This window comes from Candoia aspera, chromosome 2 (genome assembly GCF_035149785.1).
Source record: "Candoia aspera isolate rCanAsp1 chromosome 2, rCanAsp1.hap2, whole genome shotgun sequence".
Taxonomy (NCBI): Eukaryota; Metazoa; Chordata; class Lepidosauria; order Squamata; family Boidae; genus Candoia; species Candoia aspera.
Window position 1 is genome coordinate 245,090,327 of NC_086154.1, and position 25,288 is coordinate 245,115,614.

At 40.3% G+C, this 25,288-nt stretch overlaps 1 protein-coding gene across 3 annotated transcripts in view; it reads right to left on the bottom strand.

The window, feature by feature from the left end:
* Positions 1 to 249: 249 nt before the first annotated feature.
* GHR (growth hormone receptor) overlaps positions 250 to 25,288 on the bottom strand; it is a 148,476-nt gene continuing 123,437 nt past the window's right edge. For all 3 annotated transcript variants that reach the window (XM_063295701.1, XM_063295700.1, XM_063295702.1), the window contains 7 exons: positions 24,657 to 24,786; positions 22,553 to 22,719; positions 18,164 to 18,342; positions 15,653 to 15,815; positions 12,404 to 12,494; positions 6,916 to 6,985; positions 250 to 4,411 (listed from right to left, as the gene is read on the bottom strand). In XM_063295701.1, coding sequence (XP_063151771.1) covers positions 3,422 to 4,411; positions 6,916 to 6,985; positions 12,404 to 12,494; positions 15,653 to 15,815; positions 18,164 to 18,342; positions 22,553 to 22,719; positions 24,657 to 24,786 — 1,790 coding nt within the window. In that variant the 3' untranslated portion in view covers positions 250 to 3,421. The remainder of the gene's footprint in view (positions 4,412 to 6,915; positions 6,986 to 12,403; positions 12,495 to 15,652; positions 15,816 to 18,163; positions 18,343 to 22,552; positions 22,720 to 24,656; positions 24,787 to 25,288) is intronic.

The following is a 25,288-nucleotide window of genomic DNA, read 5'->3' on the forward strand; positions in this document are numbered from 1 at the left end:
CCAGCATATCCATGAACAGGAATGGATTATTGGAGTGGATTAGGTGTTTTTTACTCAGCTACAAAAGGTAGATGTGGAGATTATGGCTGCCAATCACGCTTTCCCCCTTTCCCATGTGGTTTCATTTATACTGCACAGAAATGACATCTAAAAAATGGCATCCATTGACAATGAAGGACTGATTGAAATTATGTGCTTTTCCCCCCTCATTGTAAGGATTTGGCAATAAAGTATGCAACGATATCATGATGAATTAGAGAAAATAAATTTATTTAAACTTTGAGGAAGGAATTAGAACACTGACATAAGGCAAGTTAAATATATAAACAGAAATACACAAATCTTCATATTGTGGTATATTGTTTTATGTAACCAGCAAAGTACCAAAATGACATTCTGAGATTGATTGAGGTATTTAACTAGTTTTTGGTGATGGGAAAAAAAAATCCGGCAAGAGAAATGTAGCATTAATTTCCCTTGCCACGAGGAAAGGCTTACATAGCTCTAATTGCATTAGTGCCTAAAATTAGAGGTGCCAGCTGTTAGAGAAAATACATCTTAAATACAAAAGCTAAATACAAGCCAAAGAATGAATATATCAGAAAAGTCCATTTCTGAAGTGTTGACTTGTTTCTGAACAACTTTCTTCCTTTTAAGATGCTTATACATGATGCAGTCCCTAGCTAAAATGTACATTCCTGCCCAAGGCCTGCTTATATAACCCAGGATGTTGGAATCTAAAAATTAACAAATGTTGCTGAGAAGCAGGTGTGTGGTCATTTTTAAACTTCTGCACCATTTCATATTTTTTATTTTTTTATTTATTTTTCAAATTTATATAGCCGCCCATCTCACAAACAAGCGACATATGTCTACTAAAGCTTGCTGTGATCTGCTCACTTGGAATTCTTTTACTTTTAGCTGTTCCTGCTGACAGGGTCTCTTACAACCTGCAAATGCGTCCTGCCACCCCTTTCCAGCTCCCAGTTTTTCTAGGGATAATTAGCTGAGTGAGATAAGTACCTATAAAAGAAAAAAAAGAGCTAGTCTAGCTTCCCTCTCTTATTAAGAAGCTTCAAAAATTTAAATAACTGAAGCTTACCTTTTTTTCCCCCTGTGGTGGAATCATCCTAAGCAACTTTATTAAGAAGTCCCATGTGAGCTTATTGCAAACTTCTCCCTAAGTAGGTTGGCCAACATAAAAACCCACCTCATGGAAGTTGGCCTGACAGAATATGCTATATATGGCTTACTTCTAAGTAAACAGGAACCAATTGCACTACGCTTGTCTTTAAGACTGAAGACTATGGCAAATATACATATCAAGACCTTCACCTTACTTCTTTAAAACAAATCAGAACAATACTAACAACCCCCCCCCACTCCCCCAGGTATAACATAAACACATTTCCAAGAAGGCAGTTGTAATCTACATGCTATGTTCATTACTGTCATAGCTTGACAGATGCCACTGAGTGTAATGGCCCACAAAAGGAACAGCAATGGAAAGGAAGGATTTTTCTTCTAGATTTAAATCCTCTTAAGACCAGTTCAGAGGCAAGTCCTGAGTATTCCTCCCTCCCCCCCCCCATTTTTTATATAGGTACCCATTATTGTGATCAGTGCAAAACATCTGCACCCTTTCCATAAGGGGACAACTGTAATCATCTCTGAGTACCTCTGAATTCACTGTAATGTTTCCCCATCCACATTTCTGCCCCTGTCAGGGATCCCTAGCTTAGTGATATATGCATATTTTATGTGCAGAAGAGTCTAAGATTGACCCCGACTTCTTAAAAAAAAAAAGATTCAGGCAATAGGTAATGTAAAAGACCTCTGCCAAAGATGTCAGTAAGAGATGTCCATCAGGGCTAGATGGAGAAGCTTTCTGAATCAGAACCAGGAAATTTTGTATGGCACAAAATCTTCCTATCTCCAGGTTATAAACTCCCAGTTCAAGTCAGTGACCCCAGGAAGTTAGTGTGCTGGACCTTCTCTAAGCCTACATTTAGGAACAGTCACCTGTAGTCTCAGGTTAAGAGTAGTATTAGCAGTCTGGAAAATAGCAAGGAAAAAAAAAAGGTAAGCAGACTGCATATTTGAAAAGGCCTTGGAATTTAAACCTGGTTTATGTAAACAAAATATAAAATTGAAGTATGTTAAGGAGTACCTTGAGAAAAGAACAGATACATGTAAGGCTTAAGCACACTAATTCTTTAAAACTTTCCTACAATCAGTATTAATTCGCAGATTATCCTAAATAAAAAGTTGCACTATTTATAATACTGTTCTATTGAGTTTTGTATTTTCATTTGATTAAAAATCTAAAATGCTGACAACTTAACTTTGACTCAGTATTAGTGTTGGTTTTTTTGTTTAACCTTTAAAGGATGTAAACGCTTTGCTGTGAGGAATACTACTATCAAGTCACGTAGTTACTCTTTAGTCATAAAAAAAATTAACTGTGTTCCTAAAAAGCCCTGAAAAATCCAAATCCATTTTAGGTTTTACTGCTATAAAATTGTATGACAGATCGGTATACCAGTTAAAAATATTCAAGGTTGTACATGTTTGTGGTTTGTTACAAAATGTAAAAGTATGAATAGTGCTTTTAAGAAATGAATACCCCAGCCCCCACCCCCAGTAGTGCTGCAACTTAAATTCCCTATAGCTTTGGTGGAGGTATAAAAATATTTTTCCTTATTTCTTTTTGTAATTGCTACACTGATTGCAGCAGATACTCTCCACAGATGGATCATAATAATTAAACTACAGTGTGCACTCTAAGTATAAAATATTCATGCTTGCTTATCTGAAGTATTAAAGTAAATTTATATTTATATTAACCATAATGATGCTTCATTTAACAAAACTATTTTTGCTTCTCTAATCTTTCATTCTCCAGTTCCCAGTATAAACTTCTCAAAATGTTCAAACAAACACGCACACAAAAAAAATTCCACACTGATTTACAATGATTTACAAATCCACAATGATTTACAATGCATGACACAGACATCCAATATGCTTGGGTGAAGCCCAAATCAATACCTACAACAAAAGACAGTCACGTCACTGAATCAGCCCCAGCAACATTTTGTAAGACAATATTTACATGACACAAAAGCAATACTGTGATTGATTCAACATCACAGGTAGAAGTGGGAAGGACTGCATCACCACCAGCCATTTGAAACTATTGGACATCTTGGCTCCGATTAAAGCACAGGAACACAGAATTCCTCTTGGGAATTGGCCTCTCCATTCACATAATAGCTAATAAATGTTCCACAAACATCAGAAGCTTTCTGTAACACTGAAATGAATTGGAAAACCCCTGTGCTTGAACAACTGCATATGTGTTTTGGGCTTCATGGAGCTGGGGATGATACAGTTTCTCACATACTCAAGAAAAAGAAAGCTATGGCAAGATTTTGTTAAGTTGCTCTGTGCTCACATAGCCACATGACATGATGAATTCTTTGTCTGGCATAGGGAGAGCTGTAGCATTGAGAACAAGGCCTTGTGGAGACTGTACCATATGAATGGAGGTATAGTCTGCCACAGGTATCTCAGAACCTTCTGGCTCTTTTTCTTCTGCAGCTGTTGCTACCATAGTAGGGCTCACAGGATGAGCGATAAGGCTATCGGTGGTCAAGTAAGCATCCTCAGAAAAGCTCTGGACTTGAACTTCTGGCTCATCCTCTTTGGGAGGTGTCACAGTGACACATTTTTTCACATCCAACTCACAGATATAGGCCCTGTCCATGGCCAAGGTTGGTTGACACTGTGCAACTGGTTCTTTTTGAGCTTCACTTTGGGTCTTCCCCATCTTAATTTTTTGTCCTGGGGATAGTACAACACTTCCTCTTGGTGTAATGTCGCTGACCTGTGTGTAAAAGTCAATGTTCGCTACTGAACTTTGATTGCTTAACTGGGTCTGGACAGGTGGATTGGTTATCTCAGTGGCAGGAACATGGGGTTTTAGGTCCTGTTCTTTGGTTGGATTATTTGACAGCAAGTGGGCAGATGCATTATCAAGACCTGGCGTTGACTTCTCACTGTCTTTTTGATCAAGACACAAGAGATCCTCTTCTTTGTCACTTACCTTTTTGGATTGATCAGTGTCTGAAGTTCCATCACATGTATCACTTGCACTGAAATCAGTCTCTGGGATATCAGGCTCACAGCAGCTGGCCCGTCCAGAATCATCATCCCTCACTGCAAGGCAGCCATGAGACTTCATATGAACATCACCAAGGAGCCTATCAGTATCTGATCCTTCAGTTCTCTCTTCAGCTTCATCTATATCCAGCTCAATAAATTCCACCCAAGAGTCATCTCCATAAAGCTGGGGCATGTAGCTACCATGACTGGCTAAGATGGAATTAACTTCATCCAGTTTTCCTTTCTGGGGACAAAATACAACAAAGGAGTAACAATTATTGTTTAAATATATTATGTATGAATTCTATATGCACTGCAGTAGTAGTTATTCTACTCAGACAGAACTCTTAATCAATTGCCTAATTGAAAGATAATGCAAATTATGGCCCCAGAATCGAAACCTGATGTATCTAGAGGATGGAGGAAACCTGGGGGCAGAAGTCTTACTGAGATGTCCAAGAATACTAGCTTTGCTGGAGACTCCCATGAGAGGGAGACATAGGAGTCAGCACAATTAGCATCTGCTCCTGTCCTCTGACTGCGTCCCCTTGGAATCTTTTGCCATTACTAGCCAAAGACAAAGACAACACTCTGGCTTGGGATTATTAAAGTTGGTTGCAGAGTAGTGGATAACCTTAACATACTTTGTGTGATCCAGCTTCTTGTTTCACAAGGTGCTAGCAGTGTGCTGATAGTCTACTATGCCCATACTAAAATCTGGATGAGTATAGTAGTATATTGAGTCCAAAAAGATCTCCAAATGTTCCATCCTTGACTTCTGGGGAAGAAATGGCAAACTGACACGATGACTGCAGCAGAATGAAGAGCTGGCAAGTGGACTGGCCCTTTGGGATTCCTCTCCAGACAAGAAGAGGACTTGGGATTATCCACAAGTGCTCCAGACAGTTGCTCCTCGCAAGGAGACTGCGAGATAGTGGTCTCCAGTGGGTTTAGAGCTCTGGAAGACGAGGTAATGCCCTCTTCACCCAAACTGTGGTCAGCACCTTTATGGACACAGGGTTCACATACTTCCTTTTCTAATCACTTTTGAAAATTGCTTGTTAACTGCTTTTAAGCTATTAGGAAACTTTGGAATGACATGTTTTACAGCACCATGTGAGTTTTCTTCAATCCTTGCAAAAGAAGTTTTAAATACAAGTTCAAGGACTTATTTATTTATCTATTGGAATAAATAGCAAAAGGGTGATTAGAACATTGATTTTGGAAAGTTACAAATGGACTAAGGGTCCAGATGGATTTGAAATAAGATTTTGAGATTAATTAGAAGAACCCTTCCTGTGGGAAAATGCTGTTGTTTTTAATTCTTAAAACCATGATAGGATGGGACTTTGAGGTTGGACACTAGAGGGAACCAGAAGGAACTAAAACTTACAATTAAAGGATAAGAACACTTAAATTTGATTTACTAATACAAAATGGAGCAAAATACTTTAACACTGGACGTACTGAGGGATATTTGTAAACAATGGACCCAGAAGTTAATTTTAAGAGTGTCTGCCCTTATAGATAGACTGTGTTTAGAAGATGTTATGGAAGAGGAACAGGTTTTTTGTCCAGGAAAACTGAGACTGATCTGAAAGTGGATTTAAAAATGACAGGCTACAAGAATGATATGGAAAAAGATGCTACACTGGATGTACAAATGAAGCCGGCTGATGTCTTAATAATTAAAAGGGTTATACAAATAACAAACCAAGAGAGTGACCTGGATAATTTTCCTATATTGGATTTACAAAAGAGACTTGTTTAAGTTTTGAAGAATTTTGTGAGAAGGGACAAAGAAAGAATGAAAAGAAACCAAGTTCTAGGACATTATTTGAAGGGACTAAAGATCAAGACTGTTAAAAGTAAAAGGAAGGAATATACAGTGGGTTTATTTGATCAAGGTTAAAATAGATATGTTGCTATCTCTGATGACCCTTAATGGACTTTTTCTGACATCAGGATTGAATGATGAGGTTTTAAGGATTTGTTTATAGATAAGAGATGAGACATTTGTTGTATTTTAAGAGAAGGTGATAAGTTACTAAAATTGTTTATACTTGTTGGGATGAAAGGGGAAGTCATTTCTTTATATATTTCCTTTCTTTTTCTTTACTATATTGTTATTATTTTTCTTTCTATTTTCTTTTTTTCCTTTTCCACACCTTCTATATTTCTTTTTTTTTCTTTTAATCTGTATTAATTTTTATTGTTACAATTGTAATGTTTAATAAAATTACTATAAAAATGTTCCATCATTTAAGGACATACAAGTTGGGAGTTCTGGGCATTTTAGTCCCAATACATGCAAAGACCTTTATCTCTGGAGAAGTCTATAATGCTGGTAAAGGTGGAAGGAAAGAAAAGATGAGGACAACCAGCTACAAGGTGGATGGATACAATTAGAGAGGTAATAGGTGCACCATTGGAAGACCTGAAGAACCAGTTTGGGGACAGATCATCCTGGAGAAAATTTCTTTATGTATGTGGTCACTGAAAGCTGACACCAACTTGATGGCACATAATCAATCAATCAATCAGTCCCAACACCAAACTGGAAAGAATGCTTTCACTAAAGGTGTAAAAATTTATTACATAAACCTATGCAAGAAACCAGACAATGCTTTTCCTTAGATACTATACCAGTATAGTATCTTTTATAAATTTAGAACATTTAAGCCATCCCTGTTATGCAGACAAACCCTCAAGCTGATTTTGTACAACAGCAATCAATTTGCCCATTACCTTTAAGAGGTCTGGATCAATTCCTTTAATTTTGGGCACTGGAACAGGAGGAAGGATCAGTATTTTTAACCTGAAAAAGAAAGATTAACATTTAAGTTCCAGGAATTCTAAATTGCATCAAGGAAAATACAGTAACATTGCTTATTTTGGTAGCATGGCTGTATCCTGGCAGATCCCAAACTATAGTAGAAGGACATTTTTACTTTTTGCATATGCCTTTCTACATGTATATGGAACCCCAAGAATGTAGAATTCTGGACTGTGCCATTTCACATTGTGGGCAAGACAGCACATTCATTCAATTCAACCTCATAAAAATGCCCCCAGCTTATAGAAAACTAAGCTATCTTGAAAAAGATTTAGTAGAGATCTGTTGCTAATGTGCTGCACTCAAAACCCAGATTGTGTCTACTCTCACTGCCTGTCGGGAAAGCCCTGTGATACCATCTTAGTCATTTTCCCCACAAGCCACACAAGTGACACTCACTGAGCCAGAGGGTCCTGTTGGGTGTGTTCTGGTTCAGTTAAGGAGAATATTATTTAACGCCTTCAGAGCTAAGACCTCATTAAAAGTGGTCAGGTGTTCAAAGGAGTATGATCAATAATCTTTTGAACTGAATACATCCCAGTAAAATAAATGATGTATATAACAACATTGGTCTTCTGATTCAATCAACCCATTAACTCTTTCCCTCCTTGAAATACAAATGTCTTCCACAGGCACCTACTGTCACGTTGCATATTCACCGACTGAATTAAAAAGGCAATAAACGTTGTATTTGTTTTGAGAACTCTATACTTATGTGTGCATAGCCCTGAAGAAGAACTCTCCAACATTATTCTTCCTATTTTTCAGGAGAAGGAAATAAAATTTGCTAAAAATGTTGCCAAACCTGTGAGAAATTCAATCTTAAGATCTAAGCCTAGTAACTCACAGCACAGGCCACTAGGGATATGTGGAGATCTTTATTAGATCTGTAGCTTACTCCGTTAAAGCCGCGACTGGGTTCTACTTCCTCCCACCTCCCTCTTTAAGCTTCCTGCCTTTTCCACGGCCCACCCCTTCCTCTCGGCGTTCTTGGTGGCCTCCCTCTGTGCTGACAGTTCACTTGATGATAGCTTCCCGCATCTTCTGTTGCGGGTGGGACCGTTGCTGGTTGTTCCCTTCTCACCCATTGTTCCTTCACTGTCTCTCATCCTTCCCTCATTCTCAATGATGTGTAAGGGTGGAGCACCCAGTCGCAATTAGCCATTTTTCAGGAGAAGGAAATAAAACTTGTTAAAAATGTTTCCAAACCTACTACAGTAGTGCTCAGAGAGTGCTCTTGTCACTTAAAGCCCCTGCTCTTAAGAAAAGCCAAGAAATTGATCTAGTTTCAAAGTTTATCTCTGTAACCCCAAGAATGGAATTGTGAGGAAAAGCAAAGCACAGGAATTAAGGAACTAACCACTGACCATCCCTTAACTTTAAATGCACTCATGACTGTTGATAGCATTGGGGCACATATTGTGACAATGGACCTACCATACAACTGGCAGTCACTGCTGGCTAGCTGTCCTGTTGGGTTTGTTCTGGACACACTCCACAATAACTCTGGATGTATTCTGAAAACTCAAGAGTCTGAGACATACCTCCATAAAACTGAGGTATAGCATGGACCTCCCTGTAGCACTGGGAACTCTGGATCATGGAGGACCAGTCCAGGATTGTCTCCTCTTCTATCGTCCAGCACTTGCCAGAGTCAAAAGTTGCCTCCCAACAGTGGGATAAAGGTCCACTTGCCTCAAGTTTGTCAGAAATCCATTCACGCATATATCAAACAAGCAAGGAGGGGCAAGAAAATATTCCAATGTATCCCTTGAGTTCTTTTAAAGTAAAGAGTGCAAATAAGACTCAATAGCCAGACCTCAAAACTGCACATGTTCTTTATTATAAAATTGGTTCATCCTAATCTAAAGAAGGGAATTTGAGGGTGGGGAAAAAAAGAGGGGAGGGTTTTAAGGCAAAATACAACCAAAAAATGAAGCTCTGTTTCTTCTTGTGGTTGCAACTGCACTGTTTCTCATTGATATTGATACTAATACGCATTTCGAGGTGTGCGGACCCCTTCTCAGAGCTGTCAACTTTTTCTTCATCTCAGGGCATCCAAGAACAGGAGCAAGATGGGTGTCTATGTGGGAGCTTCAGGGACTAGGGGGTTCCCTGGAGGAGCCATGACCCTCCCTCCCTCCCTCTGACATTGAATCCAGCCCTGTGGATTCTATCTTCATTTTGGTTGGAGATCCTCCTGCTAAATAGCCTTCATTTCTGAAGTCTTGTTTGCAGCTTTCATGCTCTATTCCATAACTGCTGAATGACTGTTGCTTTTCCTTTATCTCTGCTTCATCTTTTGAACTGATGAAGCAGCTGGCATGGCCATTACCATAATATCTTCTTAACCTTTTGAACTTACATGTAGCAGGCATGACCAATGCTATAATATTTCACATTCTGAACGGGTGATTTACATTAGCAACTGGATGCTGCCCACAAGGCTTCTTTAGTTGTCAACATGTAAATTGAGATGGAGAGATTTTAAGGGGAGGGAGCGTAAAGAAGGATGGGTATCTTTATTTCTAATGCAATACATTCACACTTAAATTCAAGAAAACATTCAAGACGCTCATGTAAACTGATGCTCTTTTAATTTATTAATTTCTCAACAAACGCAGGGATATTTATGTGGGACAATATTCAAAATTTTGTAGCATCCAGCTCCCAACGAGCACTCTGAAATGCTACAGTCTAGATTTGTATCCTAGCTAACTTAGAGCCAGTTTGGTGTCGTGGTTAAAGACAACAGGCTAGAAACTGGAAGACTGTGAGTTCTAGTTCTGCCTTAGGCACAAAGCCAGCTGGATTACTTTGGGCCAGTCACTTTCTCCCAGCCCCAGGAAGGATGTAATGGCAAACCACTTCTGAAAAACCTTGCCAAGAAAACTGCAGGGACTAGTCCAGGCAGTCTCCAAGAATCGGACACAACTGAATGGATTAAGAAAAACAAAACTTAAGAGTAGTGCAAAGGATGCAGTCCTTATGTTCATCATCTTCAGAGAATGGGAAACTGATAGGCTCCCCAGCTTGTATGTGGCTAAAGCTAGGCAGCCACCTGACAGTGCTTATCTAGATAAGAATCTTTACTACAGACTTAGATGAAGCCACTTACCCAATAGGAGAACACAGTCCCCTCTTATTGCCACTGCACTTGACATCAGGCTTTTCTGTGGTCTAAGGGGCAACCTGCCTTGCGTTTCTCAGGCTTGGTGCTAAGGTGCAAATGAATGGTGGATGGTATGCCAATCCCTGGGAAACACTGGCTTTCTACATAACTCCTACAGTGCCAACTTGGCATGCCCATCCTAGACTCAGAGAAATCTCCAAGGCTGTTATTTTCCAACTTCAAAATTTTGATGTCAGAAAGGGGGAAAAGGAGGCATAAAAGGATGGGTTGGAAACCTAGCAAAAGGGAGTCCAGAGTCTTATGGTCTCAGTCATGCTGCAAACTGATTAATGATCTGTGGCAGGTTAAATCAGTTCCCTGCCATCAGTTTCAGTGACAGCCAAAACAATTGCAACTGGGGAGCTATGTTTCCTCTAATTTCTGACATGCCATGTGCAGGAAAAGAATGGTTTTGTGCAGCTTTTCCCAAACCAAGTACAAGTTTGTGTGCCATAATATGAGTATGAGAGTAAATTGCAAATACATGTAATAGTGATATGTTAAAATGTTTACATATTTCTTAGTAAAAGTACAGAAACTAGAAAATACAATTGTATGTCATATACACACTTAAGGTTGTGCTTTTAAGTCATTTTTGACTGCTAGAAACTGTCCCCTGTAGTTTTCTTGGCAATGTTTCCAGAAGTGGTTTGTCATTGCCTGCCTCCTAGGGCTGAGAGAGATGACTGGCCCAAGATCACCCAGCTGGCTTTATGCCTAAGGCAGGACTAGAACTCATGGTCTTCCGGTTTCTAGCCTGGTGCCTTTAACCACGACACCAAACTGGCTCTAAGTTAGCTAGGATACAATGGCACTACACATTCATGCGTACAGATTATAATATAAAATTGCTAGCCACTGATAACTGATAATTGCAATTAAATTTTGTAAGCATTTAATTTTTTTTTCTTTTAGATAAAAGGAAGGAAGGCAGGCAAGCATTATACAGAAAGCATTTAGATAACCCCCCCTTCATTTTTTCCTATTCTTTCATTCTTCTCTGGATGAATTCTGAACTTAAACTTTAATTATTATTAATTTAAAAATTGAATTTTTTATAAAGTTAACAGCGATGATGGATCTTGTGCAGCCTGTGTGTGCAGGAGGCTCTGGGGTCCATAGCAAGTTGGCTACTGTGAAAAGGCTGGGAAAGGACTACCTGCCTGTTGTCCTGGGCCAAAGGTAGAAGCTCACCACCTCAGTTTACCTGCAGCAGTGAGGGTCACTTGGTGCTGCTGAGGTTCAGACTGAGCAGGAACTCCTGTCAGTCCTACTCAGTCTGCACTGAGGAGGTGCCAAGCAACCCTTGCTGATGGAGTAAAACTGAGGCAGTGAGATTGTACATGACTCCTTGCAAGTTTTATGGTGACTAGAATGCCCAGGAAGAATGCCCAGGAAGATACCTCACCTCTGAAGAAAAGGGGTAATTAGTTCAAGAAAAAGAGGGCTGCTAACAATGATAGTTATAATTCTTCAAATGTGTGGCCATTGGCAGGAAAAAGTAAAAGCTAGCAAAAAACAGGATGGGCAGATAATTGGAATTTAATTTGCATAGATTCTGGTTTTCATCAGAGTGATCTGTGGCATATGAGCACTTCAAATTCCATGCCTCCCATGCCAGACATAAAAATGTGAAATGCCTTCTTCTGCCTTTGTTGTGTTTTGAGGGTTAGTTTAATGTAGCAAATAAAATATAATGAAACTGTTCTGAGAGTTTAAATGTGGCAACCTTGAAAGTTCTTGCTAATATTATTATTCATACATTCAATTCCTTCTTGATGTGCTTATTTAAAATAGCCACCACAGATTACTGAGTTAGTTCATAACCATCCAACAGCCCATTAAATATGCCCAGTCTTTACTTGGCTGTTTTGGAATTTTCAACTTACTTTTTTTTTGCTTGAAGTTTACTTTATTGTTTGCAAATATTAAGGTCCCCTTAAATAAATCCATCCATCCATCCATCCATCCTTCCATCCATCCTCAATAGTTTCCCACTCCAATATCTCCCATAAAGATTATTTTGGTCCTCTGTATGACCACAATCTACCATCAGTCAGAAAATAATTTGGTTGGGAAGAGTATCTGAAAACCCTTTTGCCCTGATAAAATAACAAATGTACCTTGGACAGCCAGAGTAAATTGACCCCGCCAATAATTTCTGTGTTAGAGAAAAGCAGCAGAAAATGGATGACTGGATTAGGGGCAAAAATCTACCAAAAACTTACTTTTGCTGTTTGGAAAAGAGGACAAGGGACAGCATCACCATTAGGCCAAGTGTTCCAAAGGCCATCACCAAAGGCCAAGGAATTTGGAATTCTGAAACAACAAAACGATTAAAAATGTGACATTTGCATCACTTCTCAGTTTTGTTTCTGTTTCCTTGATAAACATCTTGCTATTTCACGCTTGTTTAGAAAATGTCTGTGTGTGATGTGTGGATTTCCCATGCATGGCATCTCCCTAGTAAGTAAATGAGGTCCTTCTTGTTTAGCTCTCCCAGGATTCAGAATGCTTCATTATGCCAACCAATGCACTTATCTTCAAGGGACCGAAAGAGAACTCCCAAAATATATTCTCAGATGCTCTTGCAAGTTACAAAAGTTGGCATTTAAATGTATTTGGTAAGCATCATAGTGGGGAACAAGTTGGAGTGACACGCAGTTTAAAGAATTGAACTCAAGGAACTCAGCTTCCCCACAATCACTCATTAACCACTAGGGGTGTGTTGAGCTTTGGATGCAGAGCTTAAAGGTGCTTCAGAGTGTGCAGGGATGCCCATGGAGAACCCGCCTGCAACTTCTTAATGCAGATGTGTCTTTTCCTGGGATCATGTGGCTGCTCTCCACAGCTGTTGTGGGACTGGTTTAAGGACTTGCAGACAGGTGCTAGGTCAGTTGCCTCTGCACCCTTCAAAGTACCTTTTGCCTTTGGATCCAAAGTGCCATACAGCCTGTTTAGAATCTGACATTCATGGTTTCCTTTTTCTGGTGTTTTGGGTTGCTGCAGTGTGTTGGCCAGAAAAAAGAAACAGATCACCTATACAGCATCTTCCAGCAAAATGGATACCCCCCAACTTTATCAAAAAGTGCCTGACCACTCAACCCACTACAACCCAACCAACAGAAGCTATGAAAAGGATAACTCTGCCATACATCAGAAACATCTCAGAAACTACCAATAGACAGTTACAACCACACAGCATCACCGTAGCACATAAACCAACTAAAACTCTTCAAAACATCCTAAGAAACCCAAAAGACTCAGCAGCCCAAGAAGAAAAAACAGGAGTCGTCTACAACATACAGTGCAAGGACTGTAACAGCCACTATGTAGGACAGACAGGCAGAAGACTAGCTGAGTGCATCCATGAACACCAACTAGCAGACATGATGAAAACTCCTTAATCTCACAACACATGGACAGACTCAACCATACTTTCAACTGGGAAACTGTGAGCATCCTAGACCAAGATAAATCCAAAACACCAGAGAATTCCTGGAAGCTTGGCACTCAGACAAAGCAGCCATCAACAGACACACAGAGGTAAACAACATTTACATACCATTCAAAAGAGACAACAGAAAAGCCAAAAGACCAGAACACATCCTCACCAGCAATCAACACCCAGATATGCAAAGATTAACACTAGGATTAACACCAGATGAACAGTCAAACAGCACAATACACCCTAATCAAAGAACTATTAACTCAGGCAATCAACCAAACAGCAAACAACAGCCCAATCAAGGAACTCCCAAGGAGAAAACAACACCTCCACCAACACAAGCTGGACAAACCACGGTATATAAACTGAGAGCAAGGCCCACTCCCTCTTTGCACTGAAGATGTTGCCTAGCCTGGCAATGAAGCATCTGCAAGAAAACAACAAGGCTCAGAGAGCACCAAGGACTCTACAGTTCAACCCTGAGCTACAAATATTCGCTTCAATTAGTAAAACAAAACAAAACCATAATGATCCAGATGAAAAGTTTATATTTTGACCCAGTCTGAAAGAATCTGCATCAGATTGGTCCACTGGTGCTGGTTCCCCCCTTCTTATGTACCATATTTTCTGGAGTGTAAATAGTTTTATTTTATCAACAATGGAATGAATGGTGGAATTGTGAAAATCTAGCACTCTTAAAAGAAGAGAACTGACGTAACTGCAGCTTTGTCTGGATCTATTTTCAGCCTGGTTAGAGATTTTTTTCTCTGAAAAGCTGGGAATGCTGCCTTGAACCTTTATAGAATCTTTATTGATTTGTAGAGTTTAGAGCCTACATGAAAAATAAATGCATTAGGAGCACACTTCATAGATGCCTTTCTGTGATAAAAAAGCTATAACGCAATTGTTTTAACACAGTTCCTACTTCAAACAGTTCATATGCAAACCACAAGATTCACCAACAAGTGAAAATGGACTTAGGGTTAGGCTTAAAAAGCAAAGCAAAGCAAATGGCACAGCTCCCTGAACCAGAAACATTAATTTTTAATAAAATCTAGCAGTGTAGCTATCCAGAAAGGCAAGATCTTGGGCTTGCCTTAACATCTTTGAAATATCTCTACAAAAGCTACATAATAGTGCAAAAAAAAAAAAAGTTCTAGGTGATGGGAAAAGAAGTTATCTGTATTTACAGATTTGCCAAGAACAGCCCCAACACAAATAAGAGAGTCTTGTGGCCAAGTGTGATGCTTGTCTTACTTCAAGAAGGCATGTTGTTTACAAGAGGTCCTGTTGGTCAAGTGGAGGATGTTATCCATTATGTCCTCCACTAGTCTATTTACAATGAGATCAGGGCCAAATTATTAATGGCAGATGAACTCAAGGGCTCTGACCTTGAAAAACTGATTTATCTTCTTGCAAATGTGTTTCCACCTGTTAGCAACCAAGCTGCTACTTTTACTCTGCTCTCATTTAAACTTAGGAAGAAATACGTAAGTTCTTAGTTGTAGCTTTGGCTTTATTTTGTTGTAACCTTTTAATATCTAATGTTTCTTGTATTACTTTCTTTTATAATTACACTATTTTATTGTTATTGTTATTGTATGGTATGGTATTGTATTGCATTTTATTACTTACTTACTTACTTACTAGAGGCTCTATTTCTAACAAAAGGTTCAGATGCCCATAGAATCTCTTGAATCATAGTATCATATACCTGTGCAGTCTATCCTGTGCAGAGCTTAAAGAAAAGCCTCTGCCCCATGTTCACATGGTAGCTTCTTTTCCCCAGTGCTTCCAATTCAGTTTCTAGCACAAAGGGAATAAGGAGGAATGTTGCTTGTTTTTCTAGGCTAAAGTTACTGTGTACACCTCATGTGCCATTGGGAAAGTTGGGTTCAGAAGAACGTTGCACCCAGGCCCTCAAGCATCCCATGCACAGTATGAGCTATATGGCATAACAACAGTTTACTGTGAGTTCAGATGTAAGAAAATATTTAAAAGGCAACATCATAGAAGATGTTTTTCTTACCTTCCTCACATGGCATCAGTCCTTTTGAACCAAATGACACATAGAGCACTTCACTGAATTCGCCATAAATTTCAGGTGTTCCCTTTGCTCGAATCCGTATCTCATAATCTTGGCATGTCTTCAAAGCATATATTGGAAATTTGGTGGTGAGTTTTGGATCCAACTGTAGTAATAAATCGAATATTCCTCAATTGACTGTTGCTACTCATAAACAAAAGCATTCTTTAAATATAAAACTTTACACAGGAGGCAGAGTTAGGATTTGGGTGTTTTGAGATTCTAGAACAGTCTCTCCTAATTTATCCTGGTGCCTTCCAGATTGGCTAGACTTCAATCCCCAGAATCCTTAACTACACATAAGAAAAAACAAAAAACAAAAAACCACCTGGGAAATGCTTCTTGTAGAACAATATAGAAAGGTTTTGAAAACCTGCAATCTTGTCATGTATCAAGTTGAATTTTATCTCAATATGTGTTGTGCATTAGAACTAAATGTGTCAGCAAGTGGTTCCAGTGCTTTTCAACCTTTTAATCAATGAATTGAATTAGGGTTGAGTGGATACTTACAAATTCTGCAGACGATACAAAAGTGGGAGGGTTGACTTTAGATGAAAAAAAGATTTTAAAAGGGCTGGACAGGCCTTGTCATGCGCTGCCTACCGCTGAGTGAAACACAGACACTGATTCAGGGAAGAGCAGGTTCAGGTTTATTACAGCGTAGTGCTAAACGCGAAAAAAGCTGAGAGTGAAGGGAGCGCGCCGGTGCGGGATTTAAATAGCCCGCGCCGGTCAGCGCCCCCCCCACTTTGGGTTGTGTCATCCCCCCTTTGTCCTGCATGGTTCCGTGCCGGTAGGTGAAGGGTCGCAGGGCCCCTGCTGGTGCCCCGGGCTTCGCCCATAATCGGTTTCTTTCTCCGGCCGGTGATTGCTGTCAGCTGGGCGATCTCCGTTGCGCTTTGCTGACAGCTTCAGGTGAGCCTCGTGATCCGCCCTGTCTTTGTCTTTCCTTCTTCCTCTTTTGTGTCTTGATGGCTGGGTCATCCGGCCGGGGTCATTCCCTTCTCCTCGGGGTCTGTGTCTGTTGTTGTGCGTGCTTTGCTTATCTTAAATCCCTTCCTCTGCTTCCTAGGTATTGTCATGTGTGCCGTTGTGCTGATGCCTTCAGCTCAACGGCACTCATGACAGGCCTGAGCAATGGGTTGAAATGGAGGGGATAGGGAGAAATATAAAAGTTTGCATCTAAGTAAGAAAAATGTAGGGTACAAATGTGGGATGGGGGAGACATGGCTTGGAGAATTACATGTAAAAGGGTTCTGGGATGCCTTTGTTGATTTTAAGTTAAACATGAGCCAGCTGTGTAATGCAGCTGCTAAAAACACAAATGCATTCTTGAGGTGCATTACCAGAAGCAAGAAGTCAGTTCATGTAAAATAATTGCGCCACTCTATTGTGCCCTGGTCAGACCCATCTTGGAATACTGTGTTTGGTTCTGGACATTACAATTCAAAAAGGGTAGTGACAAATTGGAGTGAGTTCAGAGGAGGGCTACCGAAACAGTGAAGGTCATGGAAACAAGCCCTATGAGAAACAGTTAAAGGCCCTGGGTATGTTTAGACTACAGAAGAGACTGAGGGGAGACATGATAGCAGTCTTCAGATATCTGAAGTGTAGAAGAAGAAGTGGACTTATTCTTTGTCTCCCAGAGAGCAGGATCAAAACCAGTAGGTTAAAACTATAAGGAAGCAGATTCAAGCTAAACATCAGGAGGCACTTCCTGATTGTGGAACAGGCTGCCACATGAAGTGGTGACTTCTTCACTAGAGGTCTTCAAAGAGGCTGGAGGATCAAGTGTTAGAGATGTTCTACTGAATCTCTACAGATGTTCTACTGAGTTTGGATTAGATGACTTCTTCATTCCCTTCCAACTCTATGCTTTTAAATAAGCAGGCGCAGTGCTGATGCCAACACTAATGCTTAAATGTGTGGCTATTTCTTCTTTTAAGGCAGGCTGTGAACTTGATTGGGCCAGTTTATTTTCTGGACCACATGGATGAAGTTTGTATTGTTGATGTAATACAATGCTTATTTTTTAAGTTATTGGCCTTATGCACATGCAGGAGGGGTGTAGAACAGCAGAGGGGAAAACATCAGAGGTCTATTAAATAGAGGGATCTTTATTTATTAAATATTAAATACTGAATGAATGGGGGAAAGGGAGGAAAATACAGAATGAGAAATAGAAAGAGATAGCTAGAATCATGGACAGCACTAAATTTTGTTGTTAGTCCCACTTGCAGTATATATTACACAAGAAAATTGAGTGTGTTTGTGGAGTCTATGGGAATATAACTCACTGACATGCGACTGTGCAGATGTACCTATGGTTCTGTTCTCAAAGTATTTCCCAAAATGTAAATAGCAAGCTTTTGCAGGGCCCTGATCTCTGCCTCTCATTCCCAATATCTCTGGATGGCCCCAGATTGGGGAAAGGTCTCTGAGTTTTGTGCATACCTCATGCCATTCTGTTTCATTGACTCCTTTGTACTGAAGCTGATAAAGGAGTGTGATCCACCCATTCCGAACATCTGCAGAGGGTGGAGGCTTCCAGGTAACCTGAATATCAGTATAGATGCCTATTGGGCTGGTGTCCAGCACTGTCCAGTTTAACCCAACTGGAGGATCAGGAATTACTGTGATTGAAACACAAGTTTCACAGAGTTAAACAAAATGTAAAAGGAAAGGTCATCTAGCAGCATACCCTATCTGTCTGTCCGCCCATCCATCCATCCATCTATCCATCCATCAACACACATGCACCACTCTTCCTCCTGGAACTCAAGATAATTGGCTTACCCACTTGCTTCTGAGAAGATGGATTTTCTTCCTACATGGGCATCTACTACCAAAATGGCTGTCAATGAATACAGCTGTCGGTGTACTCAGGGACTCATCACAAAGTGGAGAACTCAATTACATGTGGTGTGTGTGTGGAGGTGGCTAACAAGCTTGATCCTAGTCCATTCAGGGGGCATGGATGACATTATTTCAACATCCCTAAATATTGAAATATTAAGTATTATTTTGAAAGGATTGATTGTATACTTTAAAATTCGTAAAATACTTGGTGCACAAATTGGAGTGGCATTGTGAAATTGTACTGAAGAGTGGTAGTAAAGTTCGTATGCAGAAAAAGCAGCTGAGGATTCTGACCAGCAGTGATCCTCTAGGGCAGGGTGAGGAATGGCATCTAGGGAGTCATTGCAGCCTGTGAACTTTTTCTTAATGTTCCCCAGGGCATGACTGCCATATTTTTGTTGTTGTTTATTCGTTTAGTCGCTTCCGACTCTTCGTGACTTCATGGACCAGCCCACGCCAGAGCTTCCTGTTGGTCGTCAACACCCCCAGCTCCCCAAGGGATGAGTCCGTCACCTCTAGAATATCATCCATCCATCTTGCCCTTGGTCGGCCCCTCTTCCTTTTGCCTTCCACTCTCCCTAGCATCAGCATCTTCTCCAGGGTGTCCTGTCTTCTCATTATGTGGCCAAAGTATTTCAGTTTTGCCTTTAATATCATTCCTTCAAGTGAGCAGTCTGGCTTTATTTCCTGGAGGATGGACTGGTTTGATCTTCTTGCAGTCCAAGGCACTCTCAGAATTTTCCTCCAACACCACAGTTCAAAAGCATTGATCTTCCTTCTCTCAGCCTTCCTTATGGTCCAGCTCTCGCAGCCATATGTTACTACGGGGAACACCATTGCTTTAACTATGCGGGCCTTTGTTGTCAGTGTGATGTCTCTGCTCTTAACTATTTGATCGAGATTTGTCATTGCTCTTCTCCCAAGGATTAAGCGTCTTCTGATTTCCTGACTGCAGTCAGCATCTGCAGTAATCTTTGCACCTAGAAATACAAAGTCTTTCACTGCTTCTACATTTTCTCCCTCTATTTGCCAGTTATCAATCAAGCTGGTTGCCATAATCTTGGTTTTTTTGAGGTTTAGCTGCAAACCAGCTTTTGCACTTTCTTCTTTCACCTTCATCATAAGGCTCCTCAGTTTCTCTTCACTTTCAGCCATCAAAGTGGTATCATCTGCATATCTGAGATTGTTAATGTTTCTTCCAGAGATTTTAACTCCAGCCTTGGATTCCTCAAGCCCAGCATGTCGCATGATATGTTCTGCATACAAGTTGAATAGGTAGGGTGAGAGTATACAGCCCTGCCGTACTCCTTTCCCAATCTTAAACCAGTCCGTTGTTCCGTGGTCTGTTCTTACTGTTGCTACTTGGTCGTTATACAGATTCTTCAGGAGGCATACAAGATGACTTGGTATCCCCATACCACTAAGAACTTGCCACAATTTGTTATGGTCCACACAGTCAAAGGCTTTAGAATAGTCAATAAAACAGAAATAGATCTTTTTCTGAAACTCCCTGGCTTTTTCCATTATCCAGCGGATATTGGCAATTTGGTCCCGAGTTCCTCTGCCTTTTCTAAACCCAGCTTGTACATCTGGCAATTCTCACTCCATGAACTGCTGAAGTCTACCTTGCAGGATCTTGAGCATTACCTTACTGGCATTTGAAAAGAGTGCCACTGTTCGATAGTTTGAACATTCTTTAGTGATTCCCTTTTTTGGTATGGGGATATAAATTGATTTTTTCCAATCTGATGGCCATTCTTGTGTTTTCCAAATTTGCTGGCATATAGCATGCATTACCTTGACAGCATCATCTCACAAGATTTTGAACAGTTCAGCTGGGATGCCGTTGTCTCCTGCTGCCTTGTTATTAGCAATGCTTCTTAAGGCCCATTCAACCTCACTCTTCAGGATGTCTGGCTCTAGTTCACTGACCACACCGTCAAAGCTATCCCCGATATTGTTATCCTTCCTATACAGGTCTTCTGTATATTCTTGCCACCTTTTCTTGATCTCTTCTTCTTCTGTTAGGTCCTTGCCATCTTTGTTTTTGATCATACCCATTTTTGCCTGGAATTTACCTCCAATGTTTCTAATTTTCTGGAAGAGGTCTCTTGTCCTTCCTATTCTATTGTCTTCTTCTACTTCCGCGCATTGCTTGTTTAAAAATAATTCCTTATTTTTTCCTGGCTAACCTCTGGAATTTTGCATTTAATTGGGCATATCTCCCCCTATCACTGTTGCCTTTTGCTTTCCTTCTTTCTTGGGCTACTTCTAGTGTCTCAGCAGACAGCCATTTTGCCTTCTTGGTTTTCTCTTTCTTTGGGATGTATTTTGTTGCCGCCTCCTGAACAATGCTGCCAACTTCTGTCCAGAGTTCTTCCGGGACCCTATCTACTAAGTCCAGTCCCTTAAATCTATTCTTCACCTCCACTGCATATTCCTTAGGAATATTAGTGAGCTCATATCTAGCTGATCTGTGGGTCTTCCCTAATCTCTTTAGTCTGATCCTTTAGTCTGATCTGATCTGACCTCTTTAGTCTGATCTGATCTGACCTCTTTAGTCTGATCTGATCTGACCTCTTTAGTCTGATCCTCTTTAGCCATATTTTAGCAGCACAATTATTGAAAACTGGCACCAAAGCATTGTTTTCCAATTTGAGGCAGGACACATGAAAACTGAGCATAAGCCCTAAAATAGGTTTTTTTAAAAAATCTGTTCAATTGTGTCCAATTCTCAGAGACTGCCTCGACAAGCCCCTGCAGTTTTCTTGGCAAGGTTTTTCAGAAGTGGTTTGCCCTTGCCTCTTTCCTAGGGCTGAGAGGGAGTAGACTGGCCCAAGGTCACCCAACTGGCTTCGTGTCTCAGGTGGGACTACAACTCACCATCTTCCAATTCCTAGCATGATGCCTTAACTATTACACCAGGCCAAACTGGCTCTAAAATAGTTTTAATAGAGTTTAAAAAGAGGCCATCCTTGTACATGGGACAGCTCACCCCCTTTTCATCACTGGTGCCTCCACTGTCATGTTCCCGTTCCGATGTTTATGGTTCCTCGTAACGTTTCACATGTCATATCTGCAGTTGCGTGCCTGCCTGGCCACGCTGGTAAATTTCCTTTGTGCTGACTTGTGATCTTCTGGAATGTATGTTTGGGTTATCTCTGCTGTTCAAGGTTACTTTCTCAGGCTGATTCTAACGGTTGCTAGCGTCTGGGGTGGGTGGTTGCTATGCTAGCCTGAGGGGAGGGTTTGCAACAGGAGCAAGGCTTTTTAAGTTTGTAATTGGCGCGCTTTTGCTCATTCTCAGCTTTCTTCGTACTTTGCATACTATTCATTCAATAAATTGGTTTTCTCTAGTAACTACTGATGAGACTCCTTTTATTGGAATAGGCAATCATTACATCCATATTAAGTGGAGTACTGACCACACCTGCTTCAAGGTCCCACGCTCAGCTCTTTTAACTTTTAATAGGCTTTTACAATGAGCCAGTGTAGTGGTGAACAGTGATTTTAGGTCTCTCTCAGCCCAATGCATCCCACAGGATTGTTGTTATGAGAAGTCCTACCTAGAACTTACTAGAACGAAAGTGAACCTGAACTAAACCTGTTAAACAAGAGCAGTGAAGTCATGCTACTCTAAGTCATAAAGAAGGAAGACAGATAGGAACTGGGAAGCAGAATTGATATCTTAATGCAGAGCTGAACTCAGGAAGGGGCATATAGTAGCATTGGGCAGGATTTCCATTGCAGGAAGGTTAGAGAAAAGCACAAATTATAATATGAACTTATTTTATGAAAATTCTCATTTGTGAGACTGCAGTATAGAAGGAGGGTGGCATAATTTTGTGAATGTTTTTAAAATCTCCACATAATCCCTAAAAACTTTGCCTTTCCTACGTAACCAGGATACATAGCACAAGAATCTCAAACACTTTTGCTCTTGTCCAAGAAGTGAAACAGAACAGATTCATATCAGAAGAGTACCTATATCCTCCACCTGGAAATATTTTTCATCATATGACTGATTTGCAGCATGAAGCTGAACACGATAAGGGACCCAAACGGAGGTGAAGGATGTATTGAAGTAACAGCTGTTTTCACCAGAAGTTGTATAATCAGGACATTCTTTCCATTCTTCCCACTCAGTCAACCTAGAATGATAAACCAAATAATTAAGATAGAATCAAAGAGTTGGAACAAGGAAGTTCCACTACCACTACCAAGTCTTACTGACAGAAACTGGCATGACATCTGCTGCCCACATTGCTGATCTCTGTCCAGATTCTACTGTATCTGTACTAGATCACTGCCAGATGGTGTTGTCTGGATTCTGTCTGTGCAGGGCATGATAGACAAAGCAACTGTCTGAATCTGCCAGCCTTGCTGTTCTTCCTCTTCAAGACATCAGTAGCCAATCACAGTAATGCAGGAATAGGGTGGCCTGACACCAGGCCTCTGTCAAGCATCATTATGCTGTTTTGCCTGCTCTTGCTCTTAGAAACCATTCTGTCAAAGTTGATCCCATTACACCATTATCTATTTGGAAATGAAACAAAACTAGATGAACTATCATTGCTAGCTAGAATAGTCTACTGTTCTTGCACAAATCCAATGAGCTGCCAATGTTGCACTGGTGGCAGAAGAGGCTGACCAGGGGCAGTAGGGAATGAGTTGTGCCCTTACCAACCTGAAAAAACAGTAAGCATGTCTTTGTTTACGTCTCCTGGTGCTCCTCCGACCTTAGGAGAAGTATAACTGATTCTACATATCTTGCAACTGTCCTTGGACAGTGTTGCAATAAGGGGGAAAACAAATAAGTGGGGAAGCATTACTTGAGCACCATAACACTATTAGGGATACTGACTATCTTAGCAGATATTATAGGTTAAAATTTTGACTAAAAAGGGGAGGGCCAACCCTTTTTAAGGGTTCAACTGTGGGCAGTTTTCTTGGCAGGTTTTTCAGAAGTGGTTTGCCATTGCCTGCTTCCTGGGGCTGGGAGTGAGTGAGTGGCCCAAGGTCACCCAGATGGCTTTGTGCCTATGGTGGGACTAGAACTCATGCTCTCCCTGTTTCTAGCCTGATGGCTAAATCACTACACATATACATATACATATACATATACATATACATATACATATACATATACAGGAGTGTGGCCCATAAGAAAATGTGATAGCTTTGCAAGTGAACCCAAGTAAACATCTGAGTATAAAAACCCTGGAAGATATGGGTATTACTGTATATACTCATGGATAAGCCCATCTGTGGAGAAGCCAACCCTCACATTTTTAACCAAAATAATTTTTAACCCCCAAATTTTTAACCATGAAAAATGTGCCACCCATGGATAAGCTGACCCTTGGAATTTTTGTATGTTTTTTCAATATATTCTGAAGGACTTTCATATTTTGTATGAATACATGTTTTCTAGAACAGATTTCATTCTCACAATTGGCTTATCTGCAGGTAGATAAGGAATTTGGTGGAATTGGATGATTTGATGGCCACTAGGTGGTTCTAAAAGAGCATTACATAAATTCATCAAAAACTCCTAATGATTATTAGATGCAATCCCCCAGTGGAGAAGCAATGTGTCACTGGGATTCCAGAAGCTAGGGATTATAAGCAGCAATATTTTAAACTTTATTTAAGAATTTCCTGGAGGCATCTGTTTGCCCAGAGTTGGAGGCAGAAGATGGACATTTGGTTTTATTCATCGGGTCTCTGATGCTTGTACAAAGTCTGATTTACATGTTGCCCATCGTGACATGACAAAAAAACATTTCCTTGTGTCTGAACAAGGAGGATTGGTCTGGAAGAAACCTATCACTCTCCTGTTATGCAATCATGACATTAAACATTGGTTGTCATTTAATGTGTCGAACAGAAATTGAATTTCACATTCTCCATGTCATGAAGAGTCTTGACTGGCATAGCCTAATAAGGATGAGAAGAAAGATGCTCCCATAAATGTAACTAGGTTTTTTATTTCTGCAGTTCCAACACAAAGGGGAGATCATTATAGACAATAGTTTCAAAAGATGATTAGAAAATAGTTTCAAGTGCATGACTGATTTCTCAGTACCTTGTTGAATAGAGCAGCTGAATTTTTCCCAGCACCAATTCATGAGGAAAATCCCCTGTAGTCCAGTAACATGAAAATGTTTCCATTTCAGGTGATCGACACTGAATTATCTGTGGCTTCCGTGAAGCAGCTGTAGGGAAAGAGAAGAGAAAAAAAGAAGAGAAAGGAACAACTGAGCATATGTTCAGAGACAGATAAAATTCAGAAACTCAAGGAGTGAAACATTACAGCAAGCCTCAAAATTATCCATATTCAAATCATGTCATTCACATTTTGCTATTTAAGATGAAAAACACTACATCAAAGTGGAACAACTAAGGATGGCTTTGAGTTATCTCAGATATGAGTTGGGGATAAGATGAAAGTGACATCATGGGGATATTACAGAATAAAGAGTTTCTTGGGGGCATGTCTGTGCCATGGCTGGGTTCAGGTTGAGAAAGGCCCTGTAACTGGAGTACCTTAGTGACATCCAACATTCAAGGAATCTTCTGTGAAAGCTGCACTTGTTCTAATCCCCCCCCCCACCCAAAAAAAACAGCTGTACCTAAAGATGCTCTAGTTTCATAAATTCCAGATAACCCTATCCCAGGCTATTGCTGTCTTCCTTTTGTAAACCTGTTGTTTTCCCA